This window comes from Camponotus floridanus, unplaced genomic scaffold (genome assembly GCF_003227725.1).
Source record: "Camponotus floridanus strain SB8 unplaced genomic scaffold, Cflo_v7.5 scaffold15, whole genome shotgun sequence".
Classification (NCBI taxonomy): domain Eukaryota; kingdom Metazoa; phylum Arthropoda; class Insecta; order Hymenoptera; family Formicidae; genus Camponotus; species Camponotus floridanus.
In genome coordinates, this window is record NW_020229270.1 from 2,611,823 (window position 1) to 2,633,853 (window position 22,031).

At 25.8% G+C, this 22,031-nt stretch overlaps 2 protein-coding genes across 2 annotated transcripts; one reads left to right on the plus strand and one right to left on the minus strand.

The window, feature by feature from the left end:
• Positions 1–2,731: 2,731 nt before the first annotated feature.
• LOC105258619 (transient receptor potential protein) lies at positions 2,732–13,464 on the plus strand. Its single transcript, XM_025406647.1, has 18 exons — positions 2,732–2,787; positions 3,727–3,919; positions 4,667–4,811; positions 5,108–5,203; positions 5,920–6,059; positions 6,315–6,516; positions 7,103–7,273; positions 7,564–7,798; positions 7,875–8,027; positions 8,222–8,367; positions 8,853–8,959; positions 9,042–9,175; positions 9,398–9,521; positions 9,603–9,798; positions 9,937–10,101; positions 10,447–10,669; positions 11,777–12,199; positions 12,587–13,464. Exons 2-18 carry the CDS (start codon positions 3,765–3,767, stop codon positions 13,120–13,122), a joined length of 3,351 nt encoding a protein of 1,116 aa, XP_025262432.1. The 5' UTR covers positions 2,732–2,787; positions 3,727–3,764; the 3' UTR covers positions 13,123–13,464.
• Positions 13,465–15,152: 1,688 nt separating this feature from the next.
• On the minus strand, positions 15,153–17,457 carry LOC105258620 (cytochrome b5). The gene is made up of 4 exons (XM_011269979.3): positions 17,255–17,457; positions 16,329–16,457; positions 16,054–16,130; positions 15,153–15,503 (listed from the first exon to the last, which is right to left on the minus strand). Exons 1-4 carry the CDS (start codon positions 17,375–17,377, stop codon positions 15,464–15,466), a joined length of 369 nt encoding a protein of 122 aa, XP_011268281.2. The 5' UTR covers positions 17,378–17,457; the 3' UTR covers positions 15,153–15,463.
• Between the last annotated feature and the right edge of the window lie 4,574 nt (positions 17,458–22,031).

The following is a 22,031-nucleotide window of genomic DNA, read 5'->3' on the forward strand; positions in this document are numbered from 1 at the left end:
GTTTTATCATCTAGTTTTAAATCTTATATTTGCATTATGCATATTATATAATTGAATAAAGCAATTGACAATTATATTTTTTAATCTCTTCTGACTATATGCTAAAGATTTTACAAAATATTACCAAAAATAAGATACATCCTATATGCAATTACAATACATCATTCTGATTTATTATTTTCATAAGAAAATATTTCATAAGATGACAAGCTATGGAAATATAATTGTTTATTTATTTATAATTATATTTCGTTTATATTATTGGATTAATAATATGATATTTGCAGCTGAAGGATTAATCGGCCATTATATTTTTTTTATTTTCAAGAAAATGAGCGCTGAATATGTTAACAGCATATATTAATAGCTGATAGTGAATGTTGAACCGCGAATGTCAAATCGAGTACTAACGCTGTACATCCACCTGCCTCACTAACATATTCAATGTACATAGAAATGATTTTTTGACGATTTGTCGTTTTAAAATGCCGTTGATGTAATCGCATACGAAAGATTCGTATTGTAATCGTGCACACTTTTTCTGTTGTGTCGGCGCGAATAGCGAATTCGGTTGAACGTAGTAGTGCGCACTAATATATGACTAAAGATTTATAGTCAGATGTTTAAATTTAAATCACCAAGTGCATAAGTGTGGCATGAGAATATAGTTACACAGAGGAGCACCAATAATAAATTTTTTTTAGGATTTTCGCTTACAATGTGTTACTAAATACATGTATATTCTATTATAATATAATTAACTGGTGAAAAGCAACTATCATTTGTCAAAAACTATTATTTTATTTTTAATTTAATATTATTATGAAATTTTATTTTTAATGTTAATCTTTAAAATAAGTCTGAAAAATTATCTTAATTATATCAATTTTGATGTTGGGGTCCCTTTCTGCATAACTAGGATCATTTCTGTCAGCTAGTATAGTGATTTATAGCCAGATCATTTAGAGTATCATTTGGCGAGCCGTTTATATCGCCGTGCGTAAATGATTCTATGTCACTTTGTACGCGGTGACGTTTTATATGCGCATTAATGCTCTGTACTACTTCATCTAGCCGGATTCGCTATGAATAAAAAGTAGGATCGATTGTCGATCTTCAGCTCGAGCCTATGATAAAGTATTATAAGAATTTGTCACAATGTCAAAATGCATTGTCCCCGGTAGCCTACGCCGTTGTTATGATGTATGTAAATTTATTACGTAACTATATATAATTAAAAAGAAACAAAGTGGCTGGATGTGTGAACTTGTTTCTTGTACGATACACCTATCCCATTTTTTAAATTAATCACTTGTTTTTTTTTAATTTTATTAGAAAGAGATACTTTCTCTAACGATTTTACTCTTTCACTTTCTTATGTACTTACTTATATTTTCGAGAAAAATATTATTTACATAATTTTCTTTTCTCTTATTTGATTAAGATTTAGCTACGTTAATCTACGAATAAAAGAAAGGATCTTCAATGCATTTCATGAACAAATTTTGTATCTATATTTCGAATACGAGTTACGAAGAAAAAATCATTTTTGTTTTAATACAAGAAAAAAATTTGCATAATTTTTCACTTTTAAGTCTGACTTTTGCTTTGAGGAAAACTTTGAGGACATTAATTCAAAATTGGCTTTATAAAAAAATACATAAATGAAAAAGTTGATATAGTTGAGAGTCTCTCTACATATACACTTAATTTTTCTTATCATATATAATTAATTTGTCGTTTAAATATTATAATAGTTATCTTTGCATTCTGCTTTTTTCTACATTTTTTAATTTTTTATTATATATATTTCTGCATTTTTCTACATTTTTTATTTTTTATTATATATATTTTTACTATATAATATAATGTTCTGATTCTATCATTATATTCTATCATTTTGTTTTTTTATATTATATACGTTTCTATCAATATCACTCATTATTAATACTTAACCATTACCAATGTCAAATTGCGCTTTCACGTTTTTATATTTTTTCTATATAGTTTTCGAGTGTTTATATCAAAGCAAAATAAAATTTCTCATTTATATCAATTTTTATTTATCTCTCTCATCTAATATTAAGGATAATTACGGTTACAAACGTTCAACATATCACAGGTATATTCTTGTACGTGTTGCAACATATTAAATATATTTTTTCATATATATCACACATATTTCTCATATATCACAGGATATCATGTACATCAATTTCACTCTTTTTGTATTGGTTTCTTGAATTGTTACAGATGTAGCGCACTAAAAGCGAAAATGACATACGTCTCTGGGAAAGATAAATAATCACGCATAGGACGAGTGGAAGAAAATAAATTCGCGGCGGCGGGAAATGAAGAAGAATGTGGCGGAGCGCGTCAGCGACGTATGAGCTTTGGATTTATTCGTTATTCGCAGTCACGAAACTCTCGCGATCCATTAATCGGGGAATTAGAAGAAAGAGATCATCTCTCTCACTTTCTCTCTCTCTCTCTCTCTCTCTCTCTCTCTCTCTCTTTCTTCGCCACTGCAGTAATAACGTCAATGCCGTACAATGCTCAACAACAGTATGTGATATGGTCACCGCTCTCTCTGGTAAATCCTCGCCTCTGTGCTTTTTTTTTGATACATGACACCTTCCCCGTGTTTAATCCGCGTTCTGAAGATCAACCTAGCTGACAGCATTATAAGGTTTCGCCGAATCACATATGTAGATGCAACCATACAGTCTAGGCCTAGCATTTCTTGAGCAAGCACGCTAATATTGATGTAAAAAGAAAATCATCCCCGTAAGTAAACATACTTATAATAGTAATGTGCTATATAAATGTTTCACAAATATTTCTCCTTTTTTGTATAGTATAAAAAAATTTCGTAAGGGAACGTATTAATATTTGTTCTACTTTAATGCGCAGAAGACATTTTATATAAAATCGTATTAAATATTTTTTTTATTACATGTCCTTTTATTTTTAGCATTCGAGCAATTAACAATTGACAATACCAGAAAAGATTGTACTGATGAATTAAATCTCAAAAAAAAAAAAATTCATACATAACATCATTAACGTACACTATAATTAAAGTATAGCAGTTAATTTTAAACAGTTTATTTTAATAGATTTTTATTCGGAATTTTAATGAACTCGATATTTTGTGCGATTAAATCTTATAAACTAATAAAATAAAGAATTTATAAACATTGCTTATCGTTTGATCGTGAAATTTTATAATATTAATTTATAATAAATAGTAATAGTACATTTTTAATTAAAAATCTGTATATATATTTTATAATTATTAACTATGAACTCTCTTTGAGAATTACCATTCTAATTGATCTAAATTCCTTGTAATATATATGTCAACATAGGAAGCCCTATTTTTACGCTATTATTGTATACATCTATATCTATGTGTATTATTATATATTTCTCTCTAGCAAATTAAATGTTACATATCATGTAACAAATTTCTTTCATTTTATTTTTGTTAGAAAAAATTTTGCCAACAATTACAATTTTCATAATTTTTATAATACTAATTTTAAATATACTATATTACATAGGATAATTTTAATTTAATAATTTTCTTATTAATTTGCAAAGTTTATAAATTAAATATCCATAATTTCTTTTGGTGCTGAAACGAATACAATGTTCAAATAATTTATGGAAATTAGATAAAATTAGATAGGCATTTTTTTATAATTTCGAAACTTTGTTTAGTTATATGTGAATAACTTGCGAGGACACGTTACAAAAAAATGAATTCATCGGAATCGCAGCAAGATTTACTTTCGAACGAGGCGAGATCGTTTTCAGTGCATTCGTTACAGACGCCTATTGACTATATTCTTGGCCCAGTCGAGAAGCATTTCCTGCTCAGCGCAGAACGAGGTGATTGTGCTACTGTCAAAAGGTAATCCTCCACTTAATGCACCTGTAAGGATATCCTGGCAAAGAATAAAATAAACTAGATTTTGAGATAAATTCCGCCTGTTTCCGTGATATAGACTAGATTCTAAGCGTGTATAAAATATTATTATTACGCGAGGTGTGATGTATCCATAAAACTTTCAACAGAATCGAAACGGCAGAAATATATTACTTTAAAGTGTTCCAAAATTATATATTGTAAATTCTCTATTGCAGATTTTTTCAACTAATTTCGAATCGATTTTTTTTAACGAAATTATAAAAGTATATGTATAATTTAGAATACTTAACGATTAAAAATGAAAGTATTATAGTGTACAAATTTTAGATATATTTTAACATAATATTAGTTTGAAAATTAAATATATGTATAATGTGTCGAAAATATAATGTGTTGAAAAAAAGTAATGATCTCACACACAAACTGTACATTTTTATTGAAAAAAATTATGTCTAAATTCAAAGAAACTTCGATTATAAAAATATCTGATTAATCTGTATGGATTAATTTTGTATTAATATATAAATTCTAATTAAACAACCATATAATTAATTAGAAAACTTATTTTAATTGTAAAATATTGCAAGTTTAGAAGAAATCTTATGTAGAATGATCTTTCTGCGATAAAATTTCCATAATTATTGGTAATATTTTTTATGAGTAACTTTTGTATGGCGGAAATATCATTTTAACAAAAACATATTAATTATAATACAATTTATTAAATAGATTAATTGAGGAGAACAAGGATCATCCCGAAATATTAAATATTAATTGCGTCGATCCACTAAATCGATCAGCACTGATAGCCGCTATCGAAAATGAGAACATCGAGCTCATTAAGCTGCTGCTTGAATTAGGAATCGAAGTAAAGGTAAGTATCGTGGGGTCGAAACAGCGCGATGTCTCTCATGAAAATTATCCGACTGTCGCTCCCCTAATTATTGTGAGTAATGCGTATTAAGCTGATATACCATAATCGATGTCTACCGGGATACGCTAACTGCAGTTCCGTGCATATGTTCGATGTTTTGGGTCATGTTATATATCAAAACGGTGTACAGTTATTATACGTGACAATATTATAAATTAACTGCATTACACTGTGTCTCCTAAGCTATATTCCTAAGAGCGTAAAACACTTAAAACCATAATTTGTGCATCTTTAAGGATGCACTCCTGCATGCTATTAAAGAGGAATATGTAGAAGCAGTGGAGATCTTGCTAGAATGGGAGGAACAAGTACACAAGCTAGGGCAACCTTACGTAAGTCTCAATACGATCTTAATTAATTTTGACATTGATTTAATGTCAATTTTTGTCGATAGTAATTGTTCTTTTCAGTATAATATACATATAGTCTATATTTAGTGAAAGATGATTTATAATAAGTGTATTCAAAAGAGAGAGAGAGGAGGGGGGGGGAGAGAAATGATATATAATTTATGATAAGTATATTCACATTCCAAAATTAATTTAATTTTCCTTGAAATATTCTTGAACTCAAAAATTTAAAATTCTTATTTTTATATGTATTTATTTATTTAAAATTTTAAAGAATAAATAAACTATCTTTTAATTATCGAAAATTGTATTCTAAAGATAATCAGAAATTTTTTTCTTAATAAATATTACAATTTTCATAGTTATTACGTATTTCTCATAAACAATATTGTTTTATATATTTTACTTTATTTTATATTATTTTTAACATATGTATCTCATTTACAAGACAGCTATATTTTATTCGAAACAAACTTATTTTACCTTTAAAGTTTATGCGTTAAAATAATTAAATAACTTTCATAAGTAAAATATATAGAATGTAATTTTTCTATTCATTTAATAATTTTACTTTTAATGTAAGAAAATTAAAACAATTATGATTCAATATTTACTAATATTTTTTATGTTACGGTCATAACTTTTAATGGATTAATCGTAACTGAGAAAAAAAACGATATCTTTACATCTTATTTTAGAGTTGGGAAGCTGTAGATTCGTCGTCAAATTTCACACCTGATATAACACCATTGATCTTGGCAGCTCATAAAAATAATTATGAAATATTGAAACTACTTTTAGATCGCGGTGCCACTCTTCCAACACCTCACAATGCTAGGTATATAAAAAAAGAATAAAGTGATTTAAAATAGCATTCTTCAATTTATTGTTTTAACATTTATTTTTTAAAATTAGATAAATATCTAATAATTCGAAAAATTATTTATCTCTAACAATTTTTTTTTAATTAAAATTTTGTTATTAATAGTAAAAAATATTAACATAAAATTAATTATCTTTTTTTATATATTCATTATTAGTCAAATAAGATTGTTTAGGAAAGAAAGAAAGTAATGTTTTAATTTTATTGTAGATGCGGTTGCGATGAATGCGTCAGTTCTAGTGAACAAGATTCTCTTCGACATTCGCAATCTCGAATAAATGCGTATCGCGCTCTTACCTCATCATCTTTAATCGCGCTTTCATCAAAAGACCCACTTTTGACGGCCTTCGAGCTTTCATGGGAACTTCGTCGTCTCAGCAGAATGGAGCAAGAATTTCGTGCCCAATACAACGTATTTAATTTAACAAACATCCTTCTTTTCCTCTTTTTCTTCCTTCTTCCTTTTTCCTTTTTTTCTTCTTCGAGTTATTTGAACTCCTTCAAATTGAAATTTATATCTTGTTTTAATTTTCGATAATTTGCATACAATATATATAGAATATTTTTTAATATGCAAACATATAATTTCAGCAATAAATATAACAAACTTAATTAGAAAAATTTATATAAAAATTTTATTTATTTGAAATTTGTTGACTATAATTGAAAAAAATTAATTATACTGAAAACTGTATTAAAATTATCATGTATGATACAAAGATTATTGATAAAAAACGAATGTAACTTGAAAAACAAAGTTGAAATTTTCTTTTACTTATTTATACTAAATTTAAATACATTACATATTCCGTCTGTAAAATATTAAATCAAATGATTCAATTTAACAAGTTCAACTTAGAGATTTTTTACGAATGTATTTTATATTCTTTTAAAATAATTATAAAAAATTATAAAAATACTATAATATAATTATAAAAATATATATACTACAGTATATAATTACTATAAAATAAAACATTGATTATATTGATCGTCAGGAAATGCGGGAACAGACGCAACAATTTTCAACTGCTCTACTAGATCACGCACGTACATCTTACGAATTAGAAATAATGTTGAATTATAACCCAACTGGAGAAAATTGGGACCCTGGGGAGAGACAGACCTTGGACCGACTCAAACTAGCTATTAAATATAAACAGAAGCAAGTATGAAGATTTTAAAATACTTTTTATATAATAATTGAGTCCATGTATTTATATTTCTTCACAGGATATGCAAGATATGAAAAAAATTAAAATAAATTTGAAAATAATAACAGTTAAAAAATATATATATATAAATATATAAAAATAAAAATTATTTTATATATAGAAATTTTATTTTTTTACTATATAGGATTAAATTATGTTATATATAATATATGCTATAAATGAATATATTGTTTTATACAACAATTATTAATTGAACATTTATGGTTTATATTTTTTTGCTGAAGTTTGTCTCCCACCCAAATGTACAACAATTATTGGCTGCTATTTGGTATGACGGTCTTCCAGGATTCAGGAGAAAAAGCATGATAGCACAATTTCTGGAAGTTATTAAACTCGGGGCAATGTTTCCGGTTTACAGCACTATTTATATGATAGCACCTACTTCGCAAATGGGATTATTTATGAAGAAGCCATTTGTCAAATTCATATGTCATTCCGCATCATACGCTATTTTCCTAAGTTAGATCGATTATGCTTTATCGAGAGTATTCTTTTATGTCTTAAAGTATTTTAATTTGATCAATCTGATTTGCAGTGCTTCTTGGTATGGCATCCCAAAGAATTGAATATCTTTTAATCGAATTATTTGGAAACAAATGGATGCGAGAGATACTTGCTGACTGGAAAAAACGAGAACGCGGTTGTATTCCTGGTTTCGTCGAAACAGGCGTGATCATCTATGTGATAAGTAATATGGTTATATACATCATAACATTTAATAATTTCTAATTATTTTTAGCATAATATAAAAACATAATATAAAAAATGACAAATTATTGCACGATAAATTTGCTAAATATCTTTAGCAGATATATTTACAAATTTATTTCTTATTTTTGATAAAACATAATCGTATTTCTTTTTCTTTTTCTCTTTCTTTAGGCTTGATTGTTGGCGAAATTAAGTCTTTATGGGCGGACGGATTGATTGAATATATATCGGATCTATGGAATATTGTTGATTTTATTCAAAATACTTTTTATGTAATTTGGATAAGTTTACGTATTGCGGCATGGTGGATAGTTCAGGTAAATTTTATTCTATTTTTATCAAAAATATATAAACGTGACTAATACAATCCGATAAAATTGATCAAAGCCAACTAATTAATTGCAAAATTGAGTATGTTATAAAATGCTTAGTGATTACAATCAACTAGTAACTCTCTAATTTTATACAAACATTATCACTTATATATAGAGTTATTATATATAGAGACTTATATATATAGAGTATATTAATATATTTCAATTGTCATACATGCAAATAATCAAGATGTATCTATCCTCATATTTAATTATTTTATTCAAAAAATTATGTAATCAACATCACAAAATTTATGTTATATTTTTTGTATATTTTTTTCGTGAGAAAAATTTAAACTTATCTCTTTTTTCGATTATATGGTAATTTATCGGTTATTTATCGCATTGAATTTTATATAATATTTTTTTTTATATCAATCATGTTTTCCATATCATTATACAATTAATATAATTATATTATAAAATAGAGAGAATATTGGAGTGGTTTAGATCCTTGGTATCCGAGAGATCAATGGGACGCATTCGATCCAATGCTTCTTTCGGAAGGAGCATTTGCAGCAGGAATGATTTTCAGGTAATTCTCGATCGAACGGTTAGGCTTAGAAAATGTTTCTTTCATCAACTAATATCTTATATACGTGGGTGGACTGTTTCAGCTTTTTAAAACTCGTTCATATATTCAGCGTAAATCCTCATCTCGGGCCACTCCAAATTTCCCTCGGGAGAATGATAATAGACATTATCAAGTTCTTTTTCATCTACACCCTCGTACTATTTGCCTTTGGCTGCGGTGAGTAACATGTCTTCCGATTATTCTTTCGTCCGCGGAGCTCTCTATTGTCTCTCATCGCGCTTAATTGAAAAGTCATCCCACTGTTATTATTTTTCAGTCATAATTTTCAATTCTTTTTTTCTTTCTTTTCATTGACTTTCATTGAAGTGGATATGCTGTGTGCATTGTAACTGCAAAGTAAAACAATAATTTGTGTTTCAAACTCGTACATTGCTTCAGGTATGAATCAATTGATGTGGTATTACGCAGATTTAGAAAAAAGGAAATGTTATCATATGTCTGACGAGGTACCGGATTTTGATAATCAGGAGAAAGCTTGTTCCATATGGAGAAGATTCGCTAAGTATAAAAATCAATTAAATATAATCTCTCTAGAGAAAATATCTCTAGGGAAAAGTTTCTAAACTTTAATTGATATTTTTAGCTTGTTTGAAACATCGCAGTCTCTTTTCTGGGCAAGTTTTGGCATGATCGATTTGATGTCGTTCGATCTAACGGGGATTAAAAGTTTTACACGATTCTGGGCACTCCTTATGTTTGGTTCTTATTCCGTGATAAACGTCATAGTGCTGTTGAATATGCTGATCGCTATGATGTCTAATTCTTATCAAATGATTTCGGTAAATAACAATTTCCTTTAAAAATATTAAAAATGTCCTGTGATAAATTTTTACATAATCTTTTAATACAATGTATATAAATATATCAAATACAAATTTATATTTTACATTAATATTAACGCACTTACGTACTTTTAGGAAAGATCTGACACAGAATGGAAATTCGCTAGGAGCCATTTGTGGATGAGTTACTTCGAGGATGGTGATACTGTACCACCACCATTTAATATGATCCCGACGAGTAAAACTTTTAAAAAGCTACTAAAATATGGAAGAGGCGGTCGTTCCACAAGATCTTTTATCGTAAGTAATTTATATATATTTATATATATTATTTAGTAATTTATATATATTATATATATATATATATATATATATTTAGAACACATTTTATATTTTTTTATTATACATTTTTTATTAATTTTTTATTAATTTTAAATCGATTTTTTAACAGAATTTTCACGATATTATAAATAAAAAGCTTTTAGTAAATCAAACTTCATGTCATATATACATCAGATATAAAATTTCAAGAGAGATAATTAATAATATCTTCGATGAAATAAAAATTAATACGATCCAACCACGACTAAAATATTGCAATCACAATGTACTTATGACTTAATATATTTAACAATTTTATTTCAGAAAAAGTCTCGAGAGAAAGCTATGATCAGACATGACACTGTATTGCGTTTGCTTATACGTCGTTATGTGACAGCTGAACAAAGGAAACGAGATGAATTTAATATCACGGAAGATGATGTCAGAGAAATTCGACAGGATATTTCAACATTTCGATATGAACTGATTGATATCCTTAGAAAAAACGGAATGCATGCACCGCAACTTGACAAAGAAGAAACAACCAGTCAGTATATTTATATATATACATATTTATATGTATACATAATTAAGCTCTACTTATCATGTAACTCACACACACATGATATTCGCTTTCATTACGCAAAATCATTAGTTTATAAAGATTCCTAGCAGTTTCTGAAATAAAATTAGCGGCATATTGTAAAGCAAGTTTAAATGCAACTTTCATGTAAGATTTTTAGATAAAGATTTTAGATAAAAATTTGACACATTTATATGATAAATAGGACACATTAAGTTAATTGATTTTTATATATATGTATGTGTGTGTGTGCGAATAATTATTACTCACAAATATGTATATGAAATTGCTATCAAAAATGAAACATATAACTTGAAATTCGAGAAATAATACATCTTTGTGAATCTTCGAAAAATTAATTAGGTGCAAAGGAATTTCTCTGTTTCTCTTTCTCTCTTCCTTCTAAAATATATTTTCGATTTTAGAAATATTAGAAATAAAATATTATAATAGTGTCAAATTAAAAAAGAACCATAGTAATCATTTTCAAACGTATATGTAATTGACAATTGACTTTATATTATGCATAGAACTTTAAACATATATTATAATTTACTCTATAAATGAAAGTATGAAAGGCATGAACTCGAACGATATAAATCAAAGATAAAAAAGGAAAGCCACAAATAATGAGCAAATGAATTAAATGCGTGTGCGTATAATAATGTAACTTGCATTTGAATATAAATCAATTTATATTATAAACATTTCAATCTGAGATTTTGGATTTTTTTCAGTATGAGAAATGGCAGAATAATAATCGCAAAAACATAATATCAACGTCCGTAATATAAATTGCTTGTATTCAAGTGCAAGTGTTACATTATTACACGCATACACATTTGTATCCGCAAGTTTATTTGTTTGTTATTTGGTCACCTTGATTTGTCTTTGATCTATCCTATTATACATATAATACATATGTTTAGCAACGTTTTCCAACAGAATTTCAAAAAATCAAGAAATGTTAATTCATTTCTTCCTAAATAGAATTATACCCAATTAAAAATCTCGATTTTTAATATTTTCGAAAAGTGAATATATCTGCGTGATTTTATGTATCTTCTAAAGTACCCGGCAAGAAGGGCAAAGTTATGGAACGTCGTCTGCAGAAGGACTTTCAGATTGGTATCGTAGAAGGCATCATACAAGCTGTTATTCAAAGTGAAAAGGAACCGAAGGATGTGTTTAGTCAAATCGCAAAAGTTATTGGACGGAAAGGAAGTAGTAGCAATAAAAAAGATTGGAATGCCGTAGTAAAACAAAGTACCATCGCAATGGATCCAATAGGAAGTACAAACGAGGCGGTGCAACGTCAAACCAGACGCAGTTTACGTCGTCATCTGCAACATCAACCCAATTCTGATTTAGCATCTATGGATCCGAATCGATTGATTGATTATAATCCGAATCTTTCGGGAGTTACACCGACAACCAGAATAGCCTATGCCAAATTTATGATGAGCAAAAATAAATCAAACGAGCAATCTGACGGTCAGTTTATATTTAAATTTTCTTATCTGCTCTCAAATTGCTTTTTAATTTTCGATAATTTTTTTTTGTAGAAATAATGTTAAAATAAATTATACTAAATATTGTGTACTAATACATACATACGAATACAATCATTACCTTTCATTGAATTGGTTTTTTTCTTACTGACATTTGATGAAACAATTTATAATTATTTAAATTTTATTACATCCTAAAATTAAATAATTTATATACACGTACATTAATAAATAAATTATATAATTCTCTTCTATCCTATTATATCGTTATGATATATATAATAATCAAAAGATGCAAATATCAAAACTGCAAATATATAAATAATATTTGTTTTTTTATTTAAAAAATAATATTTGCTTTTTTATTCAGATATAAATGCTTCTCCGAATGTAAACCAGGAAAATGTCGAAGCTCTTCAAAAAAGCACGATAATATTGAAATCTGTGAACAGCAGTAGTGTGAACAAAGCAGAAAAGACACTTGACCTTAAAATCACTGAAATCAGGTCTCCTTCGCCCATACTTGAAGATCCTATAGAAGAGGAAGTTAGCAAGCAGTCAACATCTTTAGAAATGTTTGATAAGGAGAAGAAAATTAAAGAAAAGGATAATTACAAAAAGGGAAGTTTGCAAGAACAAAAGAAAGATGGAGAGACAAGTGAGGCAGAAAAGTTAGAAGAGCAAAGGACAGAGAAAAAAGAAAAAAGTGAAGAGGAGCAGTCCGGAGATATAGAGAAGAATAACAGCAAGAAGACCGCGGAAAAGATATCGGAAACAAATAAAGGAAATGAAAAAGAGGAAAATATTGAATCTGATACGATGAAATCAGTAGTCGCACCTATTCAAACTACACAATTACGAGGAAAGTCAAAAGCAACGGGTAAAATAATGGGGGGTTGGATCTGAATTCATAAAATATCGAACTGAACTTTAATGTTTTTTTTTCAAAATTTATTTTATATTATTTGTTTGTATACATAATGTGTTTGCGCACGCATATTGAGCGTTAATTATATTTTATCTTTATCTAAATAATAAATAAAATAAAGTCTTGAAATACGCCATTCGATATAAAAAAAAATAACTCGTGAGTGCTTAGCATAATTCTGGAAAAATTACTGGATGTAGATCACTGGAAATGGATTTGTTTCATTCGCAATGTAAGCGCAATTTCATAATCAATATTCTCTATAATACGAGTTATCTCTACTCGTATATCTGTGTTCGCAGAATATATTATTTTTATTATATATATCACATTTACCTTTGTTATATATCACTGTTACCTTTGTGATATGTTATATCACATTTTGTTACATGTATCATTTACATTTTAAGTATATTTTCATAATCCAATTAATTATGATTATTTTATAAATGCATTAATATATATCATTAATATATATGTTCAATTTTGTATTAAATAAATATTATTTATATTGTTTATAATATGGGAAATTTAAATTTAAGTTTACTAAATTTACCTATAAATTATAATTTAACTTAAAAGAAGAATAAAATTTGCTTTAATTTATTGCAGAATTTTGTTAAAAATAAATTGCAGGTAACATTAGAAATTTTACAAAGTTTGTTTGTCACTATATTATGTATCTATATAAACGCAATGAACAGGTGATGAATGATTCATTTATATTCGCAAATGTAATAGCTGGTTTTTCCTGTTTGTACACGTTTATTTGTAATTTTAATGATTCATATTGAAATTACACTCGTGTCATCATATATATATTTTATATATATAAATATAACTTTTAGGACGAAGATATATATTACTATACTATATATATTATATAACAGCAAATATATAATAATTGTAATTTAATAAATAAAATTATGCAGTTAATACTATCCTCCTATAATAGACATGTATTTTTTACAATAGATTATAATTAGTTACTTAATATTCAGTATCAGTATTAAATAATCATATTTTAGATATATGCAAAATTTCAATGCTTTATCTAAGCTGATAAATATATATAAGTTGCTACTTATTATTATCTCTTTCGATCTTTAGATACATAATATATTTTTAAAAAATGAATGCGTGATTTCATATATTTTTAAAATACTGAATAAAAAAGCAAGAAGATGTATCAAAGTAATGGAAACGAAATAGGGAGGCAAGAGAGGAAAAATTAGAAGGAAAGAAGAGAAGGAAAAAATGGAGATAAACGTCAGCAATTGGAAAATACAGAGAAAAATAAGTTGATGAAGTCAGGGGAAGGCCTCGGAAATAAATGAGGAATATAATTAAGAGAAATATATTGAGAAAGAATCTGACATAAAGAAAAAGAGAGTAATAATTCAAAATATACAATTGTAAGGAAAGTTAAAAGGATCAAGTAATTGAGAGATTAGATAAATTTAAGAATAATTAATTAAAATTTACATATATTTTCTTCAAATTTTTTTATATAATCGAATAATAAATATTTTTTATAAATAATGTGATTGTATGCATTTTGAGCATTAGTTTTATTACAAAATCTCATTTATGTAAAGCATGTCTTTCAGTTGAATAATACGATTTAATAGAGAAAAGTATTTTATAATAGCGTATAAGGCCTTGGCATAATTCGTGGCGTGTATCATAAAACAGACTTTCCTCATGTGCAACTCAAGCGTCATTTCGGAATGTCTTGCATGATAAGTGATATTCAATATCGGCATACGTATTATCTATCATTCATATTTCATATTATTTCATTCAGGTACATTGTGTTTCCATAATTCGCAATATTAATCTTATATTTACTTTATAAATGCATCAATAATATGTTATCAACTGTATGAACACATTATAATAATTATACCGTTCATAATTTAAAAGTTAAATTAAAGGTTTAATTTCACTATGAGCTTAAATTAAAAATTAACTTACAAAAAGAATAAAATTCATTGCAATTCGCAGAATTAATTTAATTATATAATTAAACATTGAAAATTCCGCAAAGCTTGCTTGTTATAAGTCTGTAAAAGCGATAAGCAAATGACGCATGACTCATTTGTATTCGCACAGACATAATGATTGATTTTCCTTTTTCGTTTTTAAAGATCTCTAATGTCACGTATGTGATAAGCGGATTGTATTTAATACTACGATATAATTAATGATTCTTATCGGAATTACGCGCTTATCGTCATGGGCGATATCATGTATAGATATTACAATGACTTAATAAATAAAATAATATATCTTAAATCTCTCAAAATACTGCATTCTTCAAGATGTACATTTGCCGCATAATATTGCTAAGAAGGTTCTGAAAGATAAAATAAATAGCTTCTAGAAATGGCAAAATTAATTTAATACATAAGTGGTTCAAATGCCAAATAGTACAAGTCGATTTCGAGTATTAATTTGAGGTGTAAACAATGTAACCTAACATAAATTATATATAGTATAACTATATTAATTATTTATTTTCAAGATTAATGCGTAGTTAAATAATTTCTATGCATAGTTAAATCATTTTTATGTATTTGTGATAAAAAAATGCAAAAATCTGCATTTCTCAATCTCTTATTTTTTATATTTATATCACTTAGCGTCTGAGTCATTCACATAATAAAAACTCTCATATATATTCTACACTAATTTTTGTTAGTATTTAAAAAAAATTTCATATTAAATCAATTATTTCAAAAACGTTAAAAAATTTTGACAATAATATACATATTCTATATTTAAAAAAAAAACGTTGCTCTCTTTAATGAATATATTTTATATATTATATTAATTAGTAAAATTAAATGATATAAGAATATTGTTTTCATTACAATTAGTTTGAAATAACAATGTTAAAAATTTACCTTCGTTTATCCGTTCGTTCAACTTTTATTCCATTAGCAACAATACGCTTTTTCTTTCTATTGACCTTTTTATCTTCCTGTAATGTATAATCATATCCGATATCATATCTGATATAATATTTTTAATTATATATGTTATAGAATAAATTATTTTTAATATGTGTCATTTATAAAAATGTTAAATTTTTATTTTGTTTTGAATCAGATTTTTGAATACTATGTTGAAACTAATAATTATTTTTTATCTTATTAATCTCAAACTTATTAAATCTTACATCTTTAAGTTCACCAATTAAATATTCTTTAAGTATCTTTTTTGCGTCTGATGAGTGACCAAAATCGTCGAATCCATCTGTCGCATCCTTTCCCGCATATTCCTCAATTAATTCTGGACCGCCAGGATGCTATAATTTTAATTTATTTACCCCATAATATTTTTATCAAATTTTATGTATCGAATTACTTGTAATAGCTTGTAAGAAATTACTGCAATATCTTGTAAAAAACAATTTATATGAAAATTGATAATTTATAATAATAACCATCATAATAAAATAAAATAATAGAATAAAGTAAAAACAGACAAGTTAACAAAAATTACACATATAGGATATGATTAAAATAAAAATGCCTTTTTTGTGTTAAACTTGGATTTTTTGTCATAAGTTATATAATTTATTTATATGAGTCATAAGTTATATAATTTATTGTCATAAGTTATATAATTTATTTAGTTATATAATTTATTTTAATGATATCTATGAATAAAAGTAAAAAGATTTTTTTAAGAAAAAAATAAAAAATTTTGAAATTTTTTACATAAATCTTCTTTTAATTTATTTTTTATTACTTTCGAGATTTATTTTCTAGTATATTGTTCTTTATTTTTTTAAGGCATTTTATTTTAACATCAGTTTTTAATCATCACGCTTTGATAGTCATTGCAATATAATGTGTCAAAATAATTGAAAATAATTTAGATTAGATTTAAAGACAGAGACAAACTATCAATTCTCAATTAATATTTTTTTTTCAATTGACGTTCTTAAAAACATAAAGTATCGCTCAAAATACTTCTATTACATTTTATGTTTTGTAAATTTATGAATCGCTAAAAAATTGAATTGCAATAAAATATTACGCGCTTCTCATATATTTAATCATATATGAATATATAAATTATAAACTATTGTAAATGTACCTGAGCCATGTAATCCGTTACATCGTAAACGTTATCATAAATCACAATCCAAGTTCTAGATCCGTTTGTACCATTGCACTTTGCGACATCCGCCAGTGAATACCGAATCACCGAATTGGACATTCTTCGATGGAGTCTCGCGAAAGAAAGAGAAGAAATCCATTCGCGTTTGTGATATAAGTAACATATACAGATCTTTTCGAGATGGTATTCCCAGCACGAATAGGGAAGCACGAATGATAAGCATATCGCAATTTAGACACGTAAATTGTATCTATAGATAATTCTGTATCTATCGCTGTTTCAGTTTTTTTTTCATCAACATAGCTGATGCAAAAGTAAATAAGTATCAATTTTAACATATAATTGCTTATAATTAAGCAATTATACGTTATAATACATTATTATATAAGCAATTATACGTTATAATACGTTATTATACGTTATAATATATTATACGTTATATACGTATTAAACAATTATTTTTTTATCTGATCAATAAAATTGAATGAATCTAATCCATTTTTTTACTTGTCCTTTAGACAGATTTAATTCCATAAATAGCATATTGATGAAAAAGTTTTTTCTTGAATATGAACTTTTGAAAAATTAATTAAAAAATCTTATTCTTATATATAAAACATTTAAATAATGACAATAATAAAATATTTTATATCAAATATATATTTATATTTATTAATATTTATATAAATTATTATTCATAATATTTTTGTCAATGGAATTCATATATTTCAAATACGCATCATTAGGGACTTTTCAATAGATTCGTTTTATCTCGATAAAATAAAAACTTTACAAGAGGAACTTTATCAGAAACAGTCAGGAGGGAAATTCATTCAATCATTGCGAAATCGCTGAATGATATTATGACGAGCATAAAAAATCTAAACTTGGCGCTTAAGAAAATTTTGTAGAAAATTGATCATAATTAATTCTAAGAATGTTGCTTAAAAATTTCATTTGAGAAACCTATATTTTTTGAAATCTATTATCGCTTTAATATATGTAATATAATATAATATAATATAATATTATGGTGTAATAATAAATAGTATATTTAAATGTTTCTCAAGAAATTTCTAACAATAAATAGCATAGGAAATATTTGTTTATTATTGTATTAGTTATTATTACAATTTAAATACTCTCATAACAATAATTGTTATAAATAATTATTAAAAATTGTTTTAATTTTTAATGCTTTTCTTAAATACTTTTATCTTATACATATCCCATTAAAATTGATATAATTTTTCACAAATCAATTATTTTAAAATTAAGGTAAAAGATAACTTAACGTTTCTCGATATAATGTTGTCAAAATTTTATCGGCAAAGTTATAGTACATATATATATCATATTGATATCTATACAATATAGCTGAATTAAAATTTAAAATATTTAATATTTTTAAAAAATAATGAAGTATTTTAATGTTATGTTCCAATTAAATACATTGGTAACGTTCTCGATTACGTATTATTACAGTTAGAGAAAATATAAAATACATGAAATGTTTTTTCGTATGTTGGCAGAAATATCTTATGTACTTTTCGCTACGCATCTTGGCCAGTATTGGCTGTCTATTTTGTATAGCCTATTCGTTCTTCATGCCAATTGGATTTATCTTTCGTTAATTCTGATTATTTAATCATTACATTACCTGATCATTTAATAATTTAATGACTTAAATGCGCGCGCTTAAATTGAGGAAAAAGAGAAACTCCTTCTTTCGTCGACTAATTACGTCGACTAATTGTTTGTTGCTGGCGGATGAACATAAACATTTCACGCTCGTTGATAATTGTATGATTTTATGATTCATTCATTACACGTACATTTGAATATAATTTTATTTTAACTTGTGAGATAAGGCTAAGATAATTAATATAATTTATTATAAATAATAATTTATAATAGCAACATAGAATTATATAACACATATAATTTATAAAATACAATATTATAATTACATATATAACAATATTTATAGATTAATAAAAAAAATATCTTATGTTATATATAGAATTACACAAAATGTGTGAAATGCGTACAATACAAAATTTATTCAAAGTTTTCAAAAAGACGATTAATTAAACAATATATCAATTCTTGATTTTTAATTACAAAATTTATTAAGAATTACAAGCAAATTATGCTATGAAAAAAACCTACTACATTTATCAATTATATCTTTTGTAAAAAAATATTTAAATTATACTAATGCATTTTGAGTTTTTAGGAAAATCAACGTCAAAAAATAAGTAAAACTTTGATAGCCAACGATCAAATAAAAAATAATAATTGCGATTATATATATATAAGATAAAATATGTTGATTCGTGGATAATTTGAAGATAATTTGAAAAGATCAGATTAAAATATGTTCGCGAATGATATGCCGGTTAATATCCGATAAAAACGATATATTAAACGCATAGAGAGCGATCGCAAATATTTTGCTTTACATCGGATCCTATATTAGGATTGATTTGCAAAGAAAAATTAAATGATCCGTCAAACGCCAAGAGTTCCGCTACAAGAGGAATAAATTTCAAATCTTCCGGGCTCTTCTTAATAGCAATGATTTCGATATTGTAATATTAACGACAAATATTATTATCATCTTCAATTCATAAGATCAAAATTTATGCGAAAAAACATTTTTCCATTATTCAAAAATATTTTTTCTTATTGAGAAATAAATGGTTCTAATTGTGTTTATGAAAATATGGTTACGAATGAGTATATTTAAAGATAATGAATTCTCTGTAATAAAGACAATTTCAATTTTTCAATATGAATCATGTATTCATTAATGTTTATTGACAGATATAACGAAAGATATGATGAGAGATAACGATAAGGTAACAATCGCGACTAAAATATAAAGAAGAAATGCTTTCTTAAAAAAATATATTATTTAATTAATTTCTTGTAATTCGACTTTAAAAAATCGGTCATTACTTCATTGTTAAAATCATTGCTCCTAGAAATTATCAAGAAAACCCGGATTTAATTCCAGCTCTATAACGGAAATCCTAAGTTTTCAACGAAGCATCGAAGACGTTGTAAATTAATTTCACAAGAACTGACGAAAAATGATCTTTCCGCAATAAAGACGATTTCGATTTTTCAATACGAATCACGTATTCGTTAATATTTAACTGATATTTGACTGATATAACGAGAGATATAACGAGAGATAACGATAACATAACAATCATGATCAAATTAAGAATGCGATAAAACGCGATGGTTGCAATATTATTATTATTTTATTTAATAAATATTTCAATACGGAATTTATGAATACATTAATTTTTTTTATATCAAATCTCCAACTTTTTAATAATTTAGTAGAATTGCGATGCATCGAAAAAAAGAGTAATAAATTTCGCGAGCGAGAAAGTCATATTGAATCATTGGTTTAATATCAAATTTTCACATATATTGTTTATTCATTTTTATATTATATTATATTATTTCATATTGTATATTAAAATAATTACAGAGATAATTGAAACCACAGAATTTAGAAATAAAAATTTTTTGTATTTATTGACTTTAGCATAAAAAAGAATAAATTCTGTTAAATTCTAGAATAATTTTAAAAGTTAAAGCTAAGAATATATCTTAAATATTATTTAAATGTGAATAAAAATTATGGGTGAATTAATATTAATATATATTAATTTTTTAACGTCACAATTTATAACTGAGAATCAAAAAAATATATGTATGCAAACATTTACTTCTTATGCAAATGACGTTGATTGCTTTAATCGCAATATATTAAATATCAATAATATATAAAGTGCGCCTTTAATAAACCGAATTTGAAGAAAATACTTGAAATATTACACCGCACTATAAACGCATATGTGACTAAAAATATATGATAGACTATTTGATTTTAAAACTTTTATTATGGCGGAATATTTTATATATTTTATATTTTATATGTGTTATATTATATAATCCTACTAATATAATCCTTTCAACTTTAATTTTCTTTCCCTTTCTCTTTCTTATAATTTATATAAATATAAATATAATGTAATTATCTGCAAATGCTGTCATTTTTGTGTGCTTACGTTGGTGCAGTAACAACATTACAAGTACTATATTTACACATATAACATGTATAATAAAAAAAGCACCAAGGATAATATTGTAGGCCAGCCTAAGTATCAATCAATTATTCCACCACTCAGTTTCATTAGATTTGCAATTTTCTTTTATAATATTATAAATAAGATAAAGATTTAGGCACATTTCAAATAAATTTATACATCTTATGAATGTAATATTGCACATTAAAAGGTGATAATATCACGATTGTAATAAGATACAATCCTGGCAATGTAGTGATTTTTTGATTTCACTGAAAATAATTTCATTTGATTTATTTTTTAGAATTGCACGCAATACTTAAGAGCAAATTATTTTTGTGCCATGTATTACCTGCATAAAATTCCAAGCACAGTATCATATTGCGATACATGAAAAGTTTCATTGATGAAATAATATAGTTGAATACAATTGAGATATAAAAGTAATATAATACTTGTAATGAATAATGTTAATACATAATACGTGGAATACATAAATATTTTATATTTTAGTTTCACGTAATTGAAATGAGATAATGAGATAATGAAATGAGAGAAGCGACACTCATGATTACTTTAAAAATGTATCCATAAATATCATTTAACTTTAATAGTTACACATTCGTCAAACTAATACTATT

What these genes read in the sequence shown, in the direction of transcription:
- LOC105258619 (XM_025406647.1), top strand. Translation starts at nt 3,765, where the DNA reads ATGAATTCATCGGAATCGCAGCAAGATTTACTTTCGAACGAGGCGAGA. An exon ending in AATTTCGTGCCCAATACAAC is followed by an intron (nt 6,517 to 7,102) that starts GTATTTAATTTA and finishes ATTGATCGTCAG; the next exon opens with GAAATGCGGGAACAGACGCA. An exon ending in ACTATTTGCCTTTGGCTGCG is followed by an intron (nt 9,176 to 9,397) that starts GTGAGTAACATG and finishes ACATTGCTTCAG; the next exon opens with GTATGAATCAATTGATGTGG.
- LOC105258620 (XM_011269979.3), bottom strand. Translation starts at nt 17,377, where the DNA reads ATGTCCAATTCGGTGATTCGGTATTCACTGGCGGATGTCGCAAAGTGC. An exon ending in TAACGGATTACATGGCTCAG is followed by an intron (nt 16,458 to 17,254) that starts GTACATTTACAA and finishes TTAAAATTATAG; the next exon opens with CATCCTGGCGGTCCAGAATT. An exon ending in GAACGAACGGATAAACGAAG is followed by an intron (nt 15,504 to 16,053) that starts GTAAATTTTTAA and finishes TTTATCTTTCAG; the next exon opens with AACCTTCTTAGCAATATTAT.